The following is a 23,889-nucleotide window of genomic DNA, read 5'->3' as shown; positions in this document are numbered from 1 at the left end:
AGTAAACATGCAAACACCTTTACAAGTGTCTCAAAACTAAAAATGATGAACAACAAATGAACAACAAAGAAGTAAAAATGATGAACAAAGAGCTATGCTTGTGTGAACTCCATTAGATGTGCACACAAAAAAGTTAAAGAAAAAGATTTAATACTATTTTTTCAACCAGCTACATACTCATACTAAAATTACTAGATTAATACAACCATCTGCAAAGGTGATTCAGAAATAAATTATGTATAAAATGGATAACACCTAATAATGAGTTTATAAAAAGATTAAGGGCGCAATCCTAACTAGATAGGTGGCCGCCTCCGAACTTGGAGGTGACCGCCTATCCAAAGTAAGGCAGGAGAAGCTCAGGGGGGATTGTTCCCTCTGCGCCTCTCCTGCCCTGCTTTTTCTGCTAGACAGCTGTTTTCGGCTGTCTAGCTAAGCGGGAGAGGAGGCTGCTGACGCAGATCCGCTCTCCCTGCCCCAGAACGCCCCCAGCCCCACCCCTTTTCAGTCGCTCCACGCTCCTCTTCCAAGCACAGAGGATGGGGCTTCTCCGCGCTGCCTCTGAGGCAGTGTGGACATGGGGGGAGTTCGGTTTTCTGGGAACCGACTTCAGAGCATGGGCTCCCAGAAAACAGCATATCCTATGGCCGTCTAGCCGCTGTCTAGTGGCCGTATGATTGCTCCCTAAGTGACCTTGGGTTGGATCCAAATTTAGTCATACTGAACCCACTGAAATGGATGGGACTTAAGTTAGTCGTGAATAACTTCTCAATTAAGTCTAGATCCAACATTTTATGTCTAAAACATTTCCATAGGCATTTAACAGATCCTTGCACTGTGCACCTTCAACCAAAAGCATGTGCCTTGGCTTACATTTCTGCAGCCAACAAAATGAGACAATCATCACACATAGTATAAAGAAATAAAATCTAGAAATAACTATACATTGGAGATTCTTGTTTTTTTTCTACACAAGTGAAACATCAATTCTAATAGGATTGAGGGGCAATCCTATGCATGTTTAGACAGAAAAAAATCCTACAGCTCCCAAAGTCTGTCCAGCCAGCCATGCTGGCTGGGGCACGCTGGGAATTGTAGGACTATTTTCTGTCTAAACAGTGCTTAGGATTGCAGCCTTAAATGGTGTTTGTGGATTATTCAATAAGAAGCCTTCAAAGGAAATCGCTACTCATTCCTCTCTCCAGTTGCATTTTGTTATCATGCAGCACAGAAGCCCTCAGCCATGAATCACAAACAATATAATAACCATCATACCATTCTTGTTTGGTTTGGCTAATATTTGCATGTGTGTGTTTTGGACTTCCTGGTTTTTATACCTAGTGTTTTAAAAAAGAGAAAAGATAAAATCCTAGAAGCTTGGGCACTTGGACTCTTACATTTTCTTTAGCATGTAAGAGTTTGACATTTATATAACCATGTACTTCTAAAACTCAGATGCAGGATTTTTAAACACTGAGGAATTTGTACGTCCCATCTCTTGGTTACTATACAATTTTAGCAGGTTCCCCAGTCTGGAATCTTTGGTAGTACCCCCTTTTATATGTTTATGCTAAACAATATCATCATCTATACTGTATATCTTGGAACATCAAAAAAGAGAAGGAAGAAACTTAACTTCTCAGTTAAGGTAAGTAACAGTTGCCAGCCTTCCCCAAACAATTGCCATGCTTGCTGAGGAGGATGGGAGTTGTAATACAACAGATTTGGAAGCAACCAGAATACAAGGGAAAGCTGGTAATGACACCCAAGGTCTGTCTATAAAGGCCAGAGGGAGGAACCTCAGGCCTGGGGGCCAAATATGGCCCTCCAGGGTTCCCCAAATGGCCATGCCCCCTGCCCCTGGGCCCCACCCTCTGTCCCACAACCACTGATCCTTTGATGGCTTCCCAGCTTTAGTGCAGGTTTTCCCCATTCTAAAAGGGTGAACTGTCTCTTCTAAAGCTTAGTTACTGGCAGTAAGAGCTTTAGGTTACAATATGTTGGTATTTTTTATATTATCCCCTTTGCCTTTGGGCCTGCTGACCACAAGAATGCAGCCCACAAGAGCTTCTCCAAAACTGAATTTGGCCCTCAGGCTGAAAGAGGTTCCCCACCCCTGATATAAGCCTTATCTAATGGAATGGATATATTTATTCAGAGCATGAGTTTCACATTTTCTGCATCTTATCCCCTCAGCTACCCATTCCTTATCTGTTCTTGAGCTCTGTTTCTCCTCCCCCCGCAACTTCTCCCCCTCCCCCCGCTTGCTTAATGTGGAATGTAAGTCCTCAATGCCAGGTCTGTCTCACTGCTTTATTTTTTCTTTTCCTGTACAGTGCTTACTGCATTGTTGTTGTTGTTGTTCAGTCGTTCAGTCGTGTCTGACTCTTTGTGACCCCATGGACCATAGCACGCCAGGCCTCCCTGTCCTGCACTCTCTCCCGGAGCGTGCGCAAATCCATCTTACATTCCGCTTACTGCATTAGCACTAAACAAATGCTAGATGATAGCAATACAATATAGTCTCACTTCCAGTCATAAAAGGTAAAAAGGAGGTCCTGTCTTTAGCATTAAAAAAAAAAGAACAAAACCCAACCCAAACCTTCATGGTTATATTTAGGAAGTCACGTTTTAGATTTATCAGCTTTCCTGTGAAACAGAAGCTTCTCAGGAGTCTCTTTGTCTGGGTTGTCACAAGTTTGCTGCAGTAAATAAGACTTTTATTGCTGTAATAATAATGAAATCCTTAATTTTTATAGAGTTTAGAAAGGAAGGCTACAATCCAACACAGAACCAACTGGGCTTAAGTTCATTGATTTCGATGGGCTTCAGTGCATTTAATTCTGTGTTGGTTTGTGGCCAATAACTTTACATTCTTGATTTCTAACTACATTTAAACAAAGAAAGAAAAGACAGAATAAAAGGCCAAGATTTTAAAAAGCCGATTTTTAAAAGATATACTGTATACCACATCCAGACAATATTTGAAAAACAGGCTCTGGTTATTTTGGACTAAGACAAGAACACATTCATCTTTGAATGCTTATTTTAGTTTCTTGCCTGACACACTGACTGTGCTGGGGGCGGGTGGTGGTGGTTCTTGCTACAAATATTTATGCTAATGTAACAATTATTTGACATCACATATTTTGTAATTTGTATCTTATTGTCAGACATTATTTGGGAATAATTTTAAGTCCTATGTTTGATTCTTCTCTGCTTCTCATCACTATGAGAGGCATATTTCTATAGAACACTATAGGGTAGAGATCATTAACTGAGCCATATCAGCACCTGGAGAAGTACCAATTGTCCTCCAAGCTGTCAATCCAGAAGTAAAGGAGGTATGTGGAGAAAATTTTGGTAATAAGACTTCGTGGCAGTCCAGACCCATCATAATCAATTCTGTCCATGGTGGTCCTCCCATAAAACTAATTGCTGACAATTGCTGTAGTTACCATCTTTATAAAATGAATGTAACCCAGGTTTACTTTTCACTGAGTGGTAAACCTGCCTCTGACAATGCAGTCCTATGCCTGTCTACTTAGATCCTATTTAGTTCAATGGAGCTTACTGCCAGGAAAGTGGGCATAACGTTGGCAGCATGTATGCACAATTGCGCTCATTTCACATGCCAGCAAGGTGATGCTCAAAATCCTACAAGCTAGGCTTCAGCAGTATGTGAACCGAGAACTACCGGAAGTACAAGCTGGGTTTCGAAGAGGCAGAGGAACTAGAGATCAAATCGCAAACATTCGCTGCATCATGGAGAAAGCAAGAGAATTCCAGAAAAACGTCTATTTCTGCTTCATTGACTATGCTAAAGCCTTTGATTGTGTGGATCACAACAAACTGTGGCAAATTCTTAAAGTGATGGGAGTACCAGACCACCTTACCTGTCTCCTGAGAAACCTGTATGAGGGTCAAGAAGCAACAGTAAGAACCAGACATGGAACAACCGAGTGGTTCAAAATTGGGAAAGGAGTACGACAAGGCTGCATATTGTCATCCTGCTTATTTAACTTATATGCAGAGTACATCATGAGAAATGCCGGGTTGGATGAATCACAGGTCGGAATTAAGATTGCTGGGAGAATTATCAACAACCTCAGATATGCAGACGATACCACCCTAATGGCAGAAAGCGAAGAGGATCTCAAGTGCCTCTTGTTGAGGGTGAAAGAGGAGAGTGCAAAACCTGGTTTGAAACTCAACATTAAAAAAACGAAGATCATGGCATCTGGCCCCATCACTTGCTGGCATATAGAAGGGGAAGAAATGGAAGCAGTGACAGATTTTACTTTCTTGGGCTCCAAGATCACTGCAGACGGTGACTGTAGCCATGAAATTAAAAGATGCTTGCTCCTTGGGAGGAAAGCTATGGCAAACCTAGACAGCATAGTAAGAAGCAGAGACATCACCTTGCCGACAAAGGTCCGCATAATCAAAGCTATGGTTTTCCCAGTAGTAATGTATGGCTGTGAGAGCTGGACTATAAGGAAGGCTGAGCGCCGAAGAATCGATGCTTTTGAACTGTGGTGCTGGAGAAGACTCTTACGAGTCCCCTGGACTGCAAGGAGGTCAAATCAGTCCATCCTAAAGGAAATCAACCCTGACTGCTCATTGGAAGGACAGATACTGAAGCTGAAGCTCAAACATTTTGGCCACCTAATGCGAAGAGAAAACTCCCTGGAAAAGACCCTAATGCTGGGAAAGACTGAAGGCAAAAGGAGAAGGGGACGGCAGAGGATGAGATGGCTAGATAGCATCACCGATGCAATGAATATGAACTTGAGCACACTCCGGGAGAGAGCGCAGGACAGGAAGGTCTGGCGTGCTATGGTCCATGGGGTCACGAAGAGTCGGACACGACTGAACGACTGAACAGCAACAACAACATGCACCATGTCAGACTAAGGGTATGAATGTTTTCCCCATTCAAAAATATTTCTACATAATAAAGAAAACTAACAAGTTAGGGAGCAGCCTAACTACCTGAGTGTGCACTACCACCACCACTATTTTTATTATTATTATTATTATTATTAATAATAATAATAATAATAATAATAATATAGATTTCTTCGATGCCTTTCTCAAAAGAGAATCAAGGCAAGTTACAACAAAATTAAAATATGCTAAATTTAAAACAGCTAAAACAAGTATTCACTAAAATACAAACAACTACAACACCAGTGACAACTATAAACAATTCAAGTAATACATTAAACAATCCATTATATGGGCTAGGCCTGATAGGACTATACGATTTAAGGGTTTTCAAAAAATAAGGACATTCTAAGATTTTTTTTTAAAGTTTGGTTTAAGAGAGGAGTTGAGGTGTTTACAAAACCATTTATGCATAGAAACGGTAAGTTAAGGCATTCATCTTAACTTCTGTGGTATGTAAGCAATAAACAAGCTGAATGGTCTCACAAACTGTGCTCGCTCACATGCACTTTCCCTCAGGGTGCAATCCTATGCATTCTTAGACAGAAAGAAGTCCAGCATCACTGGCTGGGGAATGCTGGGACTTGTAGGACTTTTCTGTCTTAACATGCATAGGATTGTGCCTGTAGTCTTTCAGCCCAACACTCTCCCTCTACACACATACTTCCCCTTAGCCTTTCAGCCCAGCCCCTTTTCTCTGCAGGTTGGAACAAAACTTAAATCTCAGAAGATTACCTAGTGGTATTTATTTAAAAATATTTCTAGGTCACCTGTCATGTACAATGTATCCAGGCAATTTACAAGGATAAAAACTACTTAGGGCACAATCCTATGGCTGGCAGACAGCATCTAGACAGCCATAGGATTTTTTGGTTTATGCAAACTAGCTTGGAGCCGGTGCTCCAAGCTCGGTTGCCAGAAATCCAACTCCCCGCCCCCTCCCCTGCCACCTCATAGGAGTCGTGGTTCATCCCCACCTCCGTGTTCGGAAGAGTAGTGTGGAACGCCCAAAAAGGGGGCATTACTGGGGGCAGGGAGGGAAGGGGACCACAGAAGCGCTGGTACAGCACTTCCTATGCACTGTCCGGCCTCCTCCCCACACACTCTGAGGTGCCCTGGCTAAATAGCTGAAATCAGCCATCTAGCCGCAAATGCAGGGCAGCTGGAGTGTGGAGGAGGCGATCCCCTCTGCACTCTGCACACCCTACATTGGATAGTCGGCCGCCGAGTTTGGAGGTGGCCGACTATACCCATAGGACAGTGCCCTTAACTGCTTTAGCATTAAAATACATTAACTACCTTAACATTAAAATGTCCACAGTTTTTTCATATTGTTGATGTGGTTTTTTACACACAATCTACAAATATTCTGTATCAAAAGTAATACAGATGCACACAGAAAGCACTGAGGATAAGAATTTATTTCCTGACAGGCCTGTCTACGGAGATGATCACATAGTTACAGTACTACTACTAAAAACGCCCAGCTCCGAAATCCCAAATACACACAGATCTTACATTACAAACTGACAGAATCTGAAGCAGAACTTCTTCAGCCCATCTTAAAGAACGAGAAGGTAGATATGGGAGAAGGCACTCTAGATGTTACAGAGCCCAGACCATTTCAAGTTTTGGCAATAATCTGCACTTCAAATTGGGCCTAGAGGCAAATGAGAAGCCAATGTAATTGAGCAACAATAGATCAAATATGCTTCCTAGAGCTGACCCTGTCAAGAGACAGCAGAATTTTGCAGCTTCCAAACTGTCTTGAAGAACAGCCTCATGTAGGTTACATTACAGTAATCCAGTCAAGAGATGATCAAACATGTATGACAGTAGCCAAGGGGCTGATCTACATGAGAGGTTTTTCCTGTCATTGTAATGTGTGGCTCACCAGCGTGGCACGCACAGCACACCCTGATCCATTTTTCTCATGCTATTTCAGTCCTTATACCCCAAAATTTCCGGGACAGCTTGTATAACCGTTTTTGGACATCTGGTGGTTTACTTGCTGACTATATGCTGTCTGTGCACTATTGCGGTGGTTTTATTACCTGTCCTGCTGGGAGTGTCTTCACTTGCAGAACCGCAGTGACAGCTGGTCCCCTGGGCAGGGGGGGCAAGGCAGTTAGTGTGTGGCTCTGCAGAGGAGGAAGTGGACCTGTCCACCACTTGCTGCTATCCCTGGCAGTGAATCAAACCCACCAATTAATTGGGGGGAGTGCATTCTTCCTGTGCACCTCCACATCTGCAAAGAATGGGATTTGTGGGAACCCCACCACAATGCCCTCTTCCTTTCTCACTTGCTTTCGCATGGCTGCCTAGTAAAATGGCCCCTTGTTGCTACTCTCTCCAAGGAAAGAGCAGGGAATGAAAAGAGGAGAGAGACACGGGAGAAGGGGCGGTGGCAGCAGCAAGTGGCCATTCTGGTGGGTGCTGCCATGCAAGAGCAGCCCCCCCATGTCCTTTTCCTCCTCCTCCTCCATAATTTGTATGGTTACTTCTGACTGTGCACATACAGTAGAGCAGAGCTTTGAATTGTTATTTTGAAACCTCCGTTGCTTCACATCATCACAGGTGCATGTTCTGAAAGCTGACTCAGCAAAAAAAGAAGAAACCAGAGGCAGCAGCACATTCCTTCCACTTCTTCTAGGCTCACGTGACCTTTCAATCTCTTCCTACTTCTCCCACAGTTAGAACATTTTGTGTGGCATGCAATCGCATAATAAACACAGCAGATACTGCACCATATTCATTAGCGGGTGGCTTAATGGAAACGATTGCATTTTGAAGAAATACTGCCAAAGTGCTGACTCGCAAAACAGAAAGGGCTCTAATGTGGATCCTCCCCTTGTCATCAAAGAAGGGTCACAGCCAGTGTATCTGATATAACTGGCAGAATATGTTAACTACTTCACTCTTTATTGAGTAGACAGCCTGACTGCATGATGTGTGTGTGTTTTTAAAGCACCTGGGATTTAGAAGAACTTTGTCTGTATGGCCACAGTTGTCCAAAAGGCTTGGCATTCATTTGGAAATGAGATTTTTTTTTCCAAAGTAAGTATTGATTGTAAAGCAGTTTTCCCAAATTGAGTCATTCTCTTCCTCTCACACCTTTACAGATTTATTAATTATAGTTTTCCTTGAGTTACATAACATCACATTCAACAGTTCCATCTCTATATACAGAGGCTTACAAGTTCAAATCCATAGTTCTTCATCCACATCTCATACTCCAGATGGCACCAGGAAGAAAATAATTTATCCTTCTTTAGTTTTAAAAAATCCAGTAAGTTTTTTCCTTTGTCAACAATTGTCACATCTCTCCCCCCCTGCCCCCCCCCCGCACTCTCTGGACCACATGTAACTAATAATACAAAATCAGCACCCACAATTATTTTATAGTATGGATATACATATTTTGTTTCAGCAAACACAAATGCACTGCTACTCAATTTAAAATTCTAATTTACACTAGGTAGTAGTTGATCCTTGGTGCAAATCTCTGGGCCCATTCCATGTGAGTGTCTCTGCGTATGTCTATTATTCTCTCCTACTTCCACTTTGTAGATCTGATGTTGGCCGAGAAGATCAACTCCAAGTATGCTCACACAAACACAATGAAAGCAGCAAGGTACAGTGTGCACAAAGTAAAGTGTGCACAAACCATATACATTGACAGTGACTAGACTGAGAAGCAATGGCAAACATGGCTTGCTGTTACAAGGACCAGCAGCCTCAAGCTCATGCACTCCCCTTCCCTTGAATACAAGGAAGGTTAGAAGCTTCCATTCTGTGGCTAACCAATGATATTTTGTCCAAAGCTGGACTTTAGCACCTTGCCTTCTACCCACTGAGTCTCCCCTGAAAATTATCCCTGCCCCTGTGGTACTATTAACTCGCAGACATGTGTTTGCTGAAGAGAAGTGTTGTTCTACTCTGAAATTTTGTTTCAGCCTGTCACATGTTCTTTGCTTCTGCACAATTTTAATTCTAATGTACAGTCTAGGTAATATAGGTACTGCATTAGAATTATAAACTTTGGGGAATACAAACACAGTGACTTATTTGTCCGTTGTGTAAACAGTCTGAAAGGGGTGAAATAGGTTCTTTTGCTTCTCCCCAGGACACACAGCAATATCCTCTTTGCTAGGAGAAGAAACTTAGCACAAATTTCTGAAAACTAGTTAAATTGGTGGAAAGTTATTACTAATGTTGGAACTGTCAAGCATATAGAAGAACAAGCTTTGCTGGGCTAAAAACAGCATGGCTTCTGTAAAGGGAAATTTTTGCTACATTACCTTATTAAAAAATTGTGCCAAGAAACATTCAGATGCAAGTGATCCAACAGAGATTATATATTTGGAATTTCAAAAGGCTTTTGATAAACCCGCTCAACAAAGGCTCTTAAGAAAACTTGGTGGTCATGCGATAAGACAACAAATGTGCAAATGGATTGGTTACTAGTTAAAAATATGAGCTGTTTTCCAAATGGAGGGAAATTAAATAGTGAAGCTGTACAGTCTCTTGTGCAATTTAATATTCCTAATTTATTTGAAGTCGTGGTGAAAAGTGAAATTTGCAAGTCCCACCAAATTATACAAGGTGCTGAAATCCCAAACAAGCTGCCAAAAGCTCCAAAATGACCCCCAAAAACCAAGGAAATGGGCCACAAAACAGCAGATAATATAAAGGGTGCTTGCAGACAGAAGACTCTTATTGCTAACAATCAAAAGGCATTGTGCAGCTATTTCGTCTTTTCTTTCTTAATGGGTTTATTTCTGGTAAGAAAAACAACAACAGAAGAAGTGGTGGGAAAACCTAGGAGGGCTAGATGTCATCATCTGGACCCCCTGTAAAATTTAGTGAATAAGGCAGTACAATGTCACAATAAAAACCTAGTCTAGAAGCACCCTTAGTGTAAGTGCAAATGAATACACAGTAGGGCAAAACCAAACCCCCTACCACAAATACACTGAGAGAGCCTGAACTGGCTGTTACTACACAGAAAAAGATCCCAAATTATCATGTAGGTCTCTGATTCTCTATGGTCTGGAGGACTAGAAATAAGCCTTATACCTCTTTCTCTCATGTGTTCAGAGTCAATTAGTTACTTCCTGGTTTGGCCAAACCACCGTTTCCCATTACATCTGAACCTGCAAATTAAAGTTTGCACTTGCCCTTCAGTAACTGGCAACTAGCTGGTTCAGAAAAGCTAGAGTTTGCTGTTTGATCCAAACGTTTCCAATTCTCGTTAAGAGGATAAGTGCAAACTATAACTTGATACTTGGTGTATCAGCAAACTATGGTTTGCCTGAACAAGGAAGTATCTAATTGACTCAGAGCACATGAAGGGAAGAGGAGGTGTACCAGCACAAGTATCACTTCCATCTCCCATGGTTGGAAAGTCAGAAATGTTAAATGTGAACTGTTACATGTGAATACTGAGTACCGTTCTGGTGCCCCATCTCAAAAGGATACCAATAGAGCTAGAAAAGCTCAACTATCAGTGCAACCCTATACATGTCTACTCAAAAGCAAGTCCCATTGACATTTATGGCACTTACTCCCAGTTAGTAAATATAGAATTGGAGCCTAAACATATCAAGGGGCTAGAGCAACTTTCCTACCAGGAAATGATAAACTGCTATTTCATTGAGAAAAGGAATTACTAAGGTGCATAATGTTATAGATTTAGAAAATTATGAACCATATGAAAGAAGTAAAAATACAGAAAGGTCTCCTTTCTATTTTCATATCACTTTGCTTTAGGTTCAGGACAAAGGAATCTCACGCAGCAGGGAGATGGGCAGAAAGGATCTGGGCAAGCCAATCAAATTCCTTTTCTTTTAAAATTAAAGTTGAATATTACAGAAGCAAATTGCACGGGGAGTTCCTCCCACTAAGATGAGGCTTCTTCACACAATCAATTCACTTATAAAATTCATTACAAGTTGCAATGCTGGCCACCAGGCTAGAGGGCTTTCAGGCAACATTACACATAGGGCTGACCCTACCATTAGGCGGAGTGAGGTGACCAACTCAGGCAGCAAATATGGGGGGCCTTGGCAATTGTTCCCATCCTCCTGAACTGGTGCCCTGGTGGCAGCAATGCTGGCCTGGTCTGCCTGGCTCTCTCAACTGGTCACCTTCTCCCAACACACTGCAAGCAGCCCCTGACCAAGCGAGCTGGCAGAGAGACAGCCAATCCAGGCTACACACTCCAGCAGGCCCCACAAATGCCCCATGTGCTGCTCTGCTCATGTACCATATGGTGGTGCGGCGGCAGCTGCATTGCAGCATTTGTTGAGTGGCCAGCGAGCAAGTGGCACTGAGGTGTCGAGGACAGGGATGTATGTGCCCTGTGTGGCCTGTCACGAGCCCCTCTGTTAGCCTGCTGACCTCAGGTGCAATGGAAGAGGCTGTCCCATCACCAGCGTTTAAGCAAGATACAACTGCCACCAGTCTGGTTGGCCTCTGGTGTCGCCCTGTTGTGTTTTCACCTCAAGCTGCAAAATGGCTTATATTAGGTCGGCCCTGCGAATTAGCCAGATTTATGGAGCATAGATCTATCAACAACTATTATGATTGCTGAATGGAACCTCCATGTGCAGACTAGAGAGAGAACTCTGATCCAATCCAGCAAGACAATTTTTAATGTAGGCTGCTGTTGCGTAAATCATGCGCGGGGGGGGGGGTGCAATTTATTTCTATAATATTCAGCTTTAATTTAGAAAGAAAAGGCTTGCCCACTTGGCTTCCCTCCCCTTCTCCACCCACCCCCCGCCCCACAACTACTGTGTGGGGTCCCCACATAACCCTGGTCTGTTGCCCCTCTTTTCCCCCCCTCTTTTTTTAGCTCCACCGTTTGTTCCAAACTGAAAAAAAATCCTGCCAGCAAATATTGGCCGGGGGGGGGGGGGGAGGGAGAGAAAAGCTCGAAATTCAACTCGTCAATCGTCTCTCGCCTTGCAGTGCGTCTCCAGAGGCTGAAGAAGGGCAGCTGGTTAAAAAAACAAACCCGGAGGAGCCTGAGAAACAGGCACACGCGCCCTCACTCCAGCCCGGTCCTAAAACCTGGCGTGTGTGTAAAAATAGGATTAAAAAGGGTGCCACAGCTGCTACTCAAAGCAACGGTACTTTTCAGCCTGGGGGGAGGAGGAATGGGGCGGGCGCAGGGAAAGTTTCCGACACACGACGCCTTCCCCCTCAGAACCTGCACCCCTTCCCTTCCCGCCAAGCCGGGCTGCAGCCACGGCCGTCGCTCTTTTTCTCTGCGTCTCCCGCATAAAGTTGCCCCCCTCGGCGTCAAGTTTTAGCAAAGGAAGGGGAGAAGGGCGCCCGCGCGCTCGGGGCCGGCCTCGTTTACCTGTGGTCAAATTGTCGCTGATCTTGAGAGGCACCCTCAGGATGTAGACCAGGAAAAGCATGGCGAAGAACCACAGGGTCCACAGATAAGTCCACGACCAGACGATGCACGACTTGAGCTGCTCCAGAAAACCGGCCCCAGCTTCAGCCATGTTTTTGAAGAGAGGGGGGGGAGAGAGAGGGAGAGGGAGACTCTGGAGGGAGAGCAAAACCACACGCGCGCCCCAGCCCTGCTGCTCTCTGCTGCCACAACCGCGCACACTGTGCTTTTCTGGGATGATTCACGTCTCCCAAAGTAACGCGTCCCCCTTCCACCTCCGCCCCCTCTCCGGGTTTCCATGCAGGCATCTATTTCAGCCGCCACTGAAGTTGTAAACAAACAGCAGTAGCGAGGACTCCTCGCAGCAGCCCGCGCCTCTGTCCGTGTCCTCCTCCGTGCACGTACGCAGGCAGAAGCCAATGCTCCTCTTCCTAAGAAAACTGCCGTTGCAAACTGCAATGCACGCACTTTTGAACTGACTGGGAGCGGGGGCGGGAATGAAAAGTGAGAGCAAGAAAAGCCTTTCACACGACAAAGCCTTCAGGCTTACTAAATTTTACCTATTTTTTTAGTAGCCTCTGATGCCACACCCCCCCCGTGATAACAATTCATAAGGATACCCTAAAAACCTTGACGTTTAAAGTATATGTGCAGATTTTTCATCTGATATGACCTTTGCATATGCTCCAACTACCCCTGTATTGTCTCTATTTTTACGTTTTGAAATATATTTAAAAATGCTTAGGGTGTACTGGTCTACCTTCCTGTCCTATTAATTGCCTATAGTAAATGTTGCTAGATCTATTTAATTGCAGCTATTCTATTATACAACTAGGTCCACTGTAGATTAGGCATTGGGCTGGTTCGCACATCTAGGCCACACTAAAAAAAAAAAAAAAAAGCTACAATGGGTTGGTTGTTTGCTCACTAACCCACATTACTCCCAGGCGACTGACCATGCAGCGGCTTGGTGTGGCTTCCTTCCTTCAGTCCTCCAGCCCACTCCCTGAATATATCCCAGGGTCCTTTGCATGGCAACACCTCTTGTGTCCTCGTCCCTACGGCCCAGGCCCCCTCCTTTGTCCGATCACCATCCCTTTTTGGAGCACTTCCTTCGTTTGCCACCTTAAAAAAAAAAAAAAAATCCCCAGTGTTTCAGGAATATGCAAATAGGTTTGTATTCCATCTCCTACCCCCAGGCTTTTGCAAGTGTGCAAGAGTGCAGAACCGCTTGTCCACTGTGTGTAGTCTTGCAGTGTCAATGTCCTTGTATGTTGCAGCTGTCAAAGGAAGCTCCAAAGTGGAATAGGTAATATACTAGGAAATCGGCAAGACGGCACAGAGGCTTATCTGTGCACACTTTTGAAGGATCAGGGAAAGAATAATACGAAAAGTACAAATCCATTTGTGCAATTCAGAAGCATCAAAAAAGAAAAAGTGAGAGAAGTGCTCCGAAAAGGAGCACCAAAGGAGGGGGGCCATAATTTCTATTTGGCAATGTCATCCTCTTACTACTAAGCCTTGAACTGATGCTTGTCAGTGCCCTCCCCCCTTTCAACACTGCCCTGAGTGCTGATGAAGTCAACAAATGGGAGTAACTGGTGCAAGATCACCCAGTGAACTTCAAGACTGACTGGGGACTGTTCTCCCAAGTCAGAGAGCTCCTATTATGAACAGTCAAAGACAGTGTGCAGCTATTTCACCTTTTCTTCCTTTACATTTATTTTTTTTCTGGTGAGAAAAAAGATGGAAGAAATGGTGGGAAAACATGGTAGAGCTACAAATTGAAGATGCCGTCTCCCCTTTTCTGAAGATGCTGTTACTTAGTATTCAAGCGTGCCCCTATTAAGTTAAATGTTCATGCCCCTTTGTGATTATTAGGGCTCTTCCATATTGACCATGTTTTTCAAACTTTTTGTTAGTGCCTTAGTTTAAGGAACTAGAATTCTGGACTGCTGCACTCAAGAAATTTGTTTATAGGTACATGTGAGACCCAGGGTAGGAAACCTGGAGGCCTCCAGGTGTTTTTGCACAACATCTCTTAGCCCCAGCCAGCATGGCCAATAGTCAGGGTCCAAAACATCTGGAGGGCACCAAATTGCCTACCTCTGTGTTAAAACAGATTACACATAACTCTTAACTTGTAACGTGTGCATGTGAGTGAAGCTCTGGCTGGAAGTGTGGACAATTAGCCAGAATGGGTCCCTCTCCGAAATACAGCGGGCACAAGAAGTTCCCATCCGAAAAAAGAAGTTTGCTCCTATGACTCCATATGTGCAATGCACAGAGACCACGAAGAAGAATGTGTGTATGTGACAAAGACATGTTTCCATCCACACTATCATATAGAAAACCATGTATTATACATCAACCTCAGCTCCCTTTCATGTATACATACTGACAAATACAAACTGCTGCCATTGTAATGTGTAAAATAGTTCTGATATTTCTGTAACCCAAGTACAGAAGATGAAGTTTCAAGATAAAAGTCACCCCCTTTTTCAGTCATGACTCCTATGCCCTTATACATGTGTAAGAGGTAAAAATTGAATAATGATACTAGGTGGATAAAATCAAATACCATTTGATTACCATTAAAAATGGACTAAAAAAATAAGAAGTCATCAACATAGCAGCTAACCAATTAACAGCAGCAATTAATATTCCAAGTTTATGTCATATGTCAAAATAATACAAAAGCATGCTGGAAAAGCACATTTTGACCAGCTGGCTAAAAGATGTCAGGGAGGAAGTGAGATGCACATCTCTGGTGTGTTCCACATTATAAGTACCACTACTGAAAAAGCCGGTATACCTCAGATGGACTAAACATGGAGAGCAAGACATCTGAAAAAGATCTTAATGAGTGATTAGACTTATGTGGGTGAACATGATCCTTCAAATAACTGGGCTCCAGACCATTTAGGGCTTTAGAGGTCAAGATCAATGCAAATACTCAACAATAATTCATCCTGGTCCAATATAAGAGGAAATAATGGAATAGATTATAGTGAGCACTACTCAACTACCACCACTCCTAGACACTGTTCAGGTATAGGATCCAAAAGGTCTTAACACACCCAGTGGAATTTTTCATTTTATTTCTTTGAACACCCGATCCTGTGCTGTCATGAAAAGCTTTTGGAACTTGCCTCAGTTTCGGAAGAGGGTTGACATGTGGCACAGGAGACTATTTCAAGAAAGAGAAGGCCCAACCCCCTTTGGTGTAAGAAACATTTAGTCTTGGCCATTATTTGCATACAGAAATGGATGCGGAAGGTAGATGAGCTAAAGGCATTATCAACCATACTTGTTAAGAATACATTTGTGCTTTATTTCAACTTTTCCCCACCTCTTCTTTCCACTTCTTGGGAATCCTCAGTTGTTTCTACCTAGTGCTCCATTTGAACAAGTATAAAGTGTCACAGAAAACTGTATGTTAGTCCTATGTATTTGTCAATCTGAGGTACTTCAAGGAAAGGTGGGTAAAAGTGTAGATACATAAACAGCAAACTTCAGGTCCCAGTAAGTACTGTCTAGTCTTTGTAAGGAATGAATTGGAGGATTTAATGAGATACTACTCAACCCCTTTCCTGTCTGGCTTCTATAAAGCAGAGATCCAGTCCAAGTGAGCTGAGAAAGTGACAAATGCTTACTTAAGGAAGGGTGCTGAGGATGGGGGTATTATGGCATCCAAGAGGGTTCCAATGTCCATGTTATTTAACATCTACATGAAACTGTGCAGAGAGGTCTTCTGGATTCAATGCCATCAATATGCTATTGATACTTATCTGTTTCTCTCTTCCTACGGAAGAGAATTAGAATTAGGCTATACAATTTCTAAATTGCTGCCCGAAATCAGTACTGGAACACATGTGGTGTACAAAATGAAGTTAAATCCAGACAAGTGCTCTTACTAAATTGCTAACTGAGTGACAGGAATATAGCAGGCGTAGGATAGGATTATACACCCTTTGAAGATCAGGCATGCAGTTGAGAAGTGCTCCTGAACCCAGCATTGATCTGGATTTTCAGATGGCAGGTGTGGCTTGGAGTGCTTTTATCCAGCCTAGTCTGGTGGGCCAATCACCCATCTCTGGAAAGGGCAGAACAAGCCACAGTCATGCATGCCTTAGTTATATTGAGACTGGATTGCTGCAACATGCTATTATTTATTTATTACATTTCTATACTGCCCAATAGCCAAAGTTCTGTATGTGGCGCTACCTTTGAAAACTATTCAGAAACTTCAATTAGCACAAAATTCAGTGGCTAAAGTTTTGACTTTAGTCGGGGGGGTTTAGTATTGACTCCTTTTTTTTTTTTTTAAAGGAGCTTCACTAGTCTGTTTTGAGACTTCAAAGTGCTTTAAACACTTAGGACCATCAATTCAGTTTGTACGGAGTTTGCTTCATCAACCTGGTTCCCTCCAGATGTTTTGGCTTTGGGGTGTTTAACAACTTTTCCCCCTATCTGCTGCTTCTGTTTTCTTTTTATGTTTAGGTTGATTGCTTTAAAACATGATGCAAACTATGTTGGGATCTCTACCATCATGTAAAAGTGGGATATGTTTTTCAAAAATAATAACTATAAGTAAATAGAAAATTTGCATTTTTAATGTCACATTGAATTTTAGTACATTTCAATCCAAGAAAAAAATAAACTGACAGACACAGTAATGAGTACAGGATTATATATATATTACAATATGCCTTGCTATAATACAATTATGGCTGTGTGGTAAAAATAACTTGAAGACTGATGGAATCCAAACTCATCTGAGTAGCTGTCAGGAATAGAGCACTAAATGCATTTCAAAAATAACCACTAATGTTTAATTTCAACACCTTAAAAACAGCATTAGACCTTGGCCTTAAAAAAAAGTTAAGTTAACACCAAGCTAGCTAAGTAACTGAAAAGGGTCGGATATAGAAATGCTTTCCCCAGGCTTTCATACAGTGGAGGGATAGATTATTCCTACAATGATACACATGGCTAAAATCCATGCTGAATGTCAAACTGGTGGTGTCCAGTAACAACCTCTTCTAGGGAATTGTGTTCTAGAAGCTACCCTTTTGCATGAAAACAAGCAACATGGGATAATCTTATGCAAAAATAGTTTTCAAAATGTTTTTAATTTAACTGAAAACTATAGGCATGTCATCATTATAAAAAGTCTAAATATATCAGAAGCTCTCAACATGTTCAGCTACACTGATTTTTATAACTGTTTAAAGGAGAAACAAAAGGACAAAGAAAAAAATGGTCAATTAGCTAAGCCTTGTGTTCTAACCAAACTACTTGCGGTGATTTTCAATGGCAAATGCCCATGCTGATTGGGTGACTTAATTCTCAATACCTTTGCAATAACTTTATTTTGTATACAAGGACACCAAAATCATCCATCTTTGCAACCTTCATTTTAGGCATTCTGCATTTCTTTCCCAATCTTGTAGCTAAGAATCTTGTTCCAGTCAATCTTTGTGCGAGTAACTGGCAGTTGTCGGCGTAAGGCCTTGAAAGTAGTGTCCGACATAGTTTGATAATTTTCACTGATAGCAGTCTGTTCAAAGAAAAAGGGAGAATAGATATATTTTAAGAATACATGGTTTGCTAAGAACACAAAAACAAGAGCAACGAACTGCCAACACATAGCCTGTCCCCATCTTACAAAACTTCTTCAATGTTTATATTAGAAACAAGCGTGCTTCAGATGGCAAGATTAAATATGAACATGATTAGCCAGAAATCATACCTTAACATATTTCAACTATGACCAAAGAGTACATTCTGAAATTTGCTAAGACTGCTCAATGTCTTCATCCCAGGAATCTGATTTAAGATCAATGTTTTCCACTACCATAGTTAGAATTTCTTTAAAAATAAAATTACCTTTTGCAGTGAGGCTTAAAAAAAGCAGAAGGACCCCATCTTTCCAAACACATATTGAAGAAGGGATAACACCAAAATGTGCCATTATGGCTCAGAACAGTAGCTAAGCTTGTATGTCACAGACTTATCTGTATACCTGGTATTCATTTTCTGCGGCCTCTACAATCTTCACAAATTCCTTTGCCGTTTGGGCTTCATTCTAGGAGAAAGAGGATGATTTTGAGTATCAGATTACATACACTGAAACAATTATCTGTTTAAGACTGAAAGCCATTTCAGACATAGTCAGAAACAATTACAGAAGGTGTTTTCATTGCTCAAAGCGTTGTAGACACATTCTTGGTAATCTTTACAACAAACCAGTAGTCAGCTTTATCTGCAAAATACAGGTCCATCTGTGTGTATCTGGGGTATGGGAAGGGGCAATTCGAAGGTGAGATTTCTACTGGTGATGTATAGGCTCAGTGCTAACTCAGGAGATTAGGAAGTGCAACCGATTTGTGTTGCTTGTTTCCTGGACTTTCCCATTTTCTCCATAATAGTTCTTGCAGCTATCCCCATCGGGGAGTTTCCACAGTTTATGTGGTTCCCTACTGGAAGAGAGTGTAGAGAACTGATACTGGAAAGTCAGAGAAGTTGGAACAGGAATCACATCAACTGTTGTGCCAGTTCCCCAGCTTACTGCCCCAATGACATAGTTCACACGTAACACCAGTTCATGGGTTGATTAGGCATCTGCCTTCACATCAACAATCCAGGAATGCCCTCTTCCTGGGTTGTTTAATGTGATGTGTGAATCTGGAACTCTGGGTTGTTGAGGAACAAACTACCCAGAGTTTTAACCCAACAACAAACAACCCATGTCATTACATGCGAACCGGGGCCACTGGAAACAGTTCTAAGCCACTTTCCACCTCTCTTGAGGAGTTCTGTTGGAGGGATCCAGCACTCATTACAGCTTTGGTTTGTATGTCATAAAAGCAGAGCCACTTGCCCTTCTGTATCACTCACTAGCATGTATACTCCAATGCAGAAGGATTGTGCAGGATTTAGGCAGAGTAGATATTAAGATCTTACTTTTTGATCAGCCAAGTGAGAGACTGATTTTGCACTCTGCAGCCACATGGAACCATGCACCACCCAGAAAAGAATAATCTCAGAAATCAAATTTGTGATCTTCCACAGAGACAAGCACCATAGCGTATCACAGTACTTTAGCATAGCTTTCTAACTATTTTTGCAATTCTTACCCAGCTTCCCAGCATGCCTCCTGAAGCAACTATGACTCAATCATAATACTAAGGCTGTAGAAGCTGTAGATTTCACTAACTTCCCTCCTCCAACCTCTATGATTCTAAAGCAAATGGAGAAGTAAGCTTCTTTCAGTTCACAGTGTCCTTGACTTATGGAAGTCATGTTTCATTGCCTAGTTCTGCATCAAAATGAAGCCATTAGAAAAGCCTCTCTCCGTTTTACCCATTTAAACTTCTCAGAATGAATTCCTGTGCAGAATGTTTATATACTCCATTATACCTTGTACAAGTACGAGCCAGAAAACACAAATCTAGTTCCACATAAGGAGGCATTCATTTATGTTTCTTGTACAGCAACACCCCATGCTGCTGGCAGACTGCTTTGGAAAAAAGGGGGCTTTCGAAAGCAGATATATGGCATTGGAATCTGCTTCATTAAAAAAAGAAATAAAAAATGAATTTGTTCTGCCTTGAACATATCTAAAGTATTTGTTTTTTATTTTAAACGTTTCTATACCACATTTCTGGAAAACCCAATCAATTCAAAGTAGGTCTTTAGAGTCCCGATAACCTTTGCTACAATTCAACCGAATGTATCAGAAAATGCAAACATATGCAGATTTCTTTAAGCTAGCTAGTTCAAGGCATCTCAAATGAAGTACTTTAATTTCTGTTCAAAAGGACTGATGGATTTTTTATAGCCATATGAAAATATTACTGCTTCACAATAAAGCAAGATGATAGCAATATCAACTGCAACTGCACATGAGTTATTGCTGTGTTCTTTTCTGTTGTCAATTCTAGATTCTCTTCCTAAGCAAGTGCTGGCAATACTACAATATTAGGGAAAACACACAGAGATTAAATGCATCCCAGTGTTAGTTTCTATCTCAATTTTAAACTTTGGCAACTGAAATGTTGCGCCAGACTTAGTTTAACCTTCTAAAACTGCTAAACTACTTATACTATTTCTGCTACTTGTAGAAAAAAAGGTGATTTTTTTTAATAAAAAAGGAAATTAAATGAAAACCACAAATGAAAAAGTTGCATTATTTTAAACTATCAGGGAACAGAAAGTGGTGAAGCTTTCTAAAGAGCATAGCGACTAGTAATTTGTGCCGATAACTTTATACATTTTACAACCTATTGAAAAAAACTAAAGTTCCTGATGTCAATTTTGTAATATACTTGGTGAACGTTTGTGTTTTATCTTGTGTTAATTGTTGTTGTTGTTGAGTCGTTCAGTCGTGTCCGACTCTTCGTGACCCCATGGACCATAGCACGCCAGGCCTTCCTGTCCTGCGCTCTCTCCCGGAGTGTGCTCAAGTTCATATTCATTGCATCCGTGATGCTATCTAGCCATCTCATCCTCTGCCGTCCCCTTCTCCTTTTGCCTTCAGTCTTTCCCAGCATCAGGGTCCTTTCCAGAGAGTTTTCTCTTCGCATTAGGTGGCCAAAATATTGGAGCTTCAGCTTCAGGAACTGTCCTTCCAATGAGCAGTCAGGGTTGATTTCCTTTAGGATGGACTGATTTGACCTCCTTGCAGTCCAGGGGACTCGTAAGAGTCTTCTCCAGCACCACAGTTCGAAAGCATCAGTTCTTCGGCGCTCAGCCTTCCTTATAGTCCAGCTCTCACAGCCATACATTACTACTGGGAAAACCATAGCTTTGATTAGACGGACCTTTGTCGGCAAGGTGATGTCTCTGCTTCTTACTATGCTGTCTAGGTTTGCCATAGCTTTCCTCCCAAGGAGCAAGCGTCTTTTAATTTCATGGCTACAGTCACCGTCTGTGGTGATCTTGGAGCCCAAGAAAGTAAAATCTGTCACTGCTTCCATTTCTTCCCCTTCTATATGTCAGGAAGTGATGGGGCCAGATGCCATGATCTTCGTTTTTTTAATGTTGAGTTTCAAACCAGCTTTTGCACTCTCCTCTTTCACCCTCAACAAGAGGCTCTTGAGATCCTCTTCGCTTTCTGCCATTAGGGTGATATCGTCTGCATATCGGAGGTTGTTGATAATTCTCCCGGCAATCTTAATTCCGACCTGTGATTCATCCAACCCAGAGTTTCTCATGATGTACTCTGCATATAAGTTAAATAAGCAGGGTGACAATATGCAGCCTTGTCGTACTCCTTTCCCAATTTTGAACCACTCGGTTGTTCCATGTCTGGTTCTTACTGTTGCTTCTTGACCCTCGTACAGGTTTCTCAGGAGACAGGTAAGGTGGTCTGGTACTCCCATCACTTTAAGAATTTGCCACATTTTGTTGTGATCCACACAATCAAAGGCTTTAGCGTAGTCAATGAATAGACGTTTTTCTGGCATTCTCTTGCTTTCTCCATAATTGTAGCATGTAGCAAATACACCACATGCATGAATTACCAATTATAGAATAATCATAAATATCAGATGATAAGAAATATCACCTGGTGGCTCTAACAATACTTTTCAGTGCAGCACGTTATTTGAACATTCAGGTGAAAGAAGAAAAGCAATGAGATGGGAACTGATGAACATGCATGTGTATAGCCTTTGGTTGCTGAACAAAAACATACATTAACATCAGAACTGTGATTTTAATCTGTGTGACTAATTTAAAATGTTTCCAACATAGGCAAGAAAAGATACTCACAGTCACTGTTAGAGAATCTTGTATGTCTTTATGACTCACTAGCTGAACATTTCCGTCTTCATAATAATGAACCTATGTACAAATAGTTGATAATGACACAAAATCGCCAGAGATCATGGCAGCATGCATTAGGAATAGTTAGTGGTGTTACACTCCCCCATAATGCAAATAGATAAGAATTAGAACTTAGTGGATTGACCTGTCTGCAAATGACAGTTTCCAATACTTTCTGCTCTTAATAGTATGTATTTGTACACTGTAGGTTGCAAATTTAGATGTTTCTTTGCTTTTTCTTCTTGATTTGTTTATTTCCACTTTGTTTTTAGGGTAGAGAAAGTAAGACAGTCGGAGAGGTTATGTATAAGTCTGAAATGCATCTTTCCAGGTTGGGAATGGGTGTAGGGAGGAAGTGCAACCTGGGGGGGTGGAAGGATTCTGCTGCAGAACCTGAGATCCAGCATTGTTTAATGTATCTTTTGGTACTTTTTGAAAATCCTAAGAACTGTTAACAAACAAACAATAAATAAACGAAAGTAAAATATTTCCTTGGATATTTTTTTAACTGATTGACAACTGTATGATGGTAATATGACATAGGTAAGCATTTTGCTTTGCATTGTACAGTGTAGACATTTAGTTACTGTATGACTAATAATGAACCTTCTATAAAGCCCTAAATGGTCTGCGCCCAGGGTACATCTTAAGACAACCTTCTTCCAAATGAACCTGCCTGACAATTGAAATCATCACTGAAGGCCCTTTGCCTTGGTGCTCTTGCTTTTGGCAGTGAGGTGAAGGACTACTAAAGAAAGACCCTTTTCCATGGTTATGCTCATTTATGGAACTCCCTCCCAAGGAGATCTGGCTGGTTGAGCCTTTGGTGGTTGGTTTTGTTTGGGGGATTATGACATCTGGTTTTCTACTGCTTCTAAGACATAGGTGATATGCATTAGTCTTTGATGATTTCTCTTTATTAATGATTACTGGCTGGCTTGAAAGAATTTTGATTCACTACTTGTTATTCTGTCTATTTTATCACTGTTATGATTTTTTTAAAAACCTATAAGCTGCCTTGAGTACTGTCAATGGCAGAAATGAAGGATAAAAACTCTTCTTAAAAACCTGCTCTAAAAGTTGTGTGGAATGTAATGATAATTACTGAGATTGACTTGGTAAATTAAGGAAAGCCTACCTGAATTTTCAAGATACCAACCACCTGAGTGGTTGAAGGGGTGATTGTAAACTTCCATTCTGATCTCCAACGACCATTCCTTAAAAAGAAAGAACATTCCAGATAAACAAAAGAAAAAAGAGGAAGTCACATCTTAGATTTTTAAAACTATGAAGTATTTTATTTAAAAAGAAAGGATACTTTCCAGGAAAGGATTGTGCAAATCTCTAACATTTATAGATTTTGTTTAAACAGAAAAAAGAAATGTAAGGACATAGGGACATAAGAAGGTGCTTTATATCGAGTCAGACCATTCGTCTATCAAGCCCAGTATTGTCAACTCTGACTGGCAGTGACTCTCAAGGGTTTCAAGCAGTAATTTTTCCAGCTGTACCTGGAGATGTCAGGGATTGAACCTAAGACATTCTACATGCTAAGCATGAGCAATACACCACTGAGCTATAGCCCTTCTCTAATAGTTTGTAATCAACTTGGTAGTTTATAATTATAAGCTATAGTTTATAGACAACTTAAATAGTCTATAAACAATATGCAGAAGGTTGCAACAAGACTTCTATAT

At 41.6% G+C, this 23,889-nt stretch overlaps 2 protein-coding genes across 6 annotated transcripts in view; both read right to left on the bottom strand.

Moving 5' to 3' along the window:
* The window catches only part of ST7 (suppression of tumorigenicity 7), a 165,665-nt gene extending 152,839 nt beyond the window's left edge, over positions 1-12,826 (bottom strand). For 2 of the 5 annotated variants that reach the window (XM_084810819.1, XM_084810815.1), the window contains exon 1: positions 12,320-12,800. In XM_084810819.1, the coding sequence (XP_084666945.1) occupies positions 12,320-12,470 (151 nt within the window). In that variant the 5' untranslated portion in view covers positions 12,471-12,800. Of the gene's footprint in view, positions 1-12,319 lie in introns of all 5 variants that reach the window. The other 3 variants (XM_084810820.1, XM_084810817.1, XM_084810818.1) reach the window with 3 other exon arrangements.
* A 4,040-nt stretch (positions 12,827-16,866) lies between these two features.
* Positions 16,867-23,889, bottom strand: part of CAPZA2 (capping actin protein of muscle Z-line subunit alpha 2) — a 32,911-nt gene continuing 25,888 nt past the window's right edge. The window contains exons 7-10 of the mRNA XM_084810822.1: positions 23,331-23,409; positions 22,139-22,210; positions 18,387-18,449; positions 16,867-17,921 (exon numbers count right to left, since the gene is read on the bottom strand). Of these exons, the coding sequence (XP_084666948.1) occupies positions 17,781-17,921; positions 18,387-18,449; positions 22,139-22,210; positions 23,331-23,409 (355 nt within the window). The 3' untranslated portion in view covers positions 16,867-17,780. The remainder of the gene's footprint in view (positions 17,922-18,386; positions 18,450-22,138; positions 22,211-23,330; positions 23,410-23,889) is intronic.

The sequence above is a fragment of the Heloderma suspectum genome, chromosome 7, assembly GCF_057233095.1.
Source record: "Heloderma suspectum isolate Gila_16-S chromosome 7, 16-S_ref, whole genome shotgun sequence".
Classification (NCBI taxonomy): Eukaryota; Metazoa; Chordata; class Lepidosauria; order Squamata; family Helodermatidae; genus Heloderma; species Heloderma suspectum.
The sequence above is the reverse complement of the archived record's forward strand: the minus strand, read 5'-3'. Positions and strand labels throughout refer to the sequence as shown.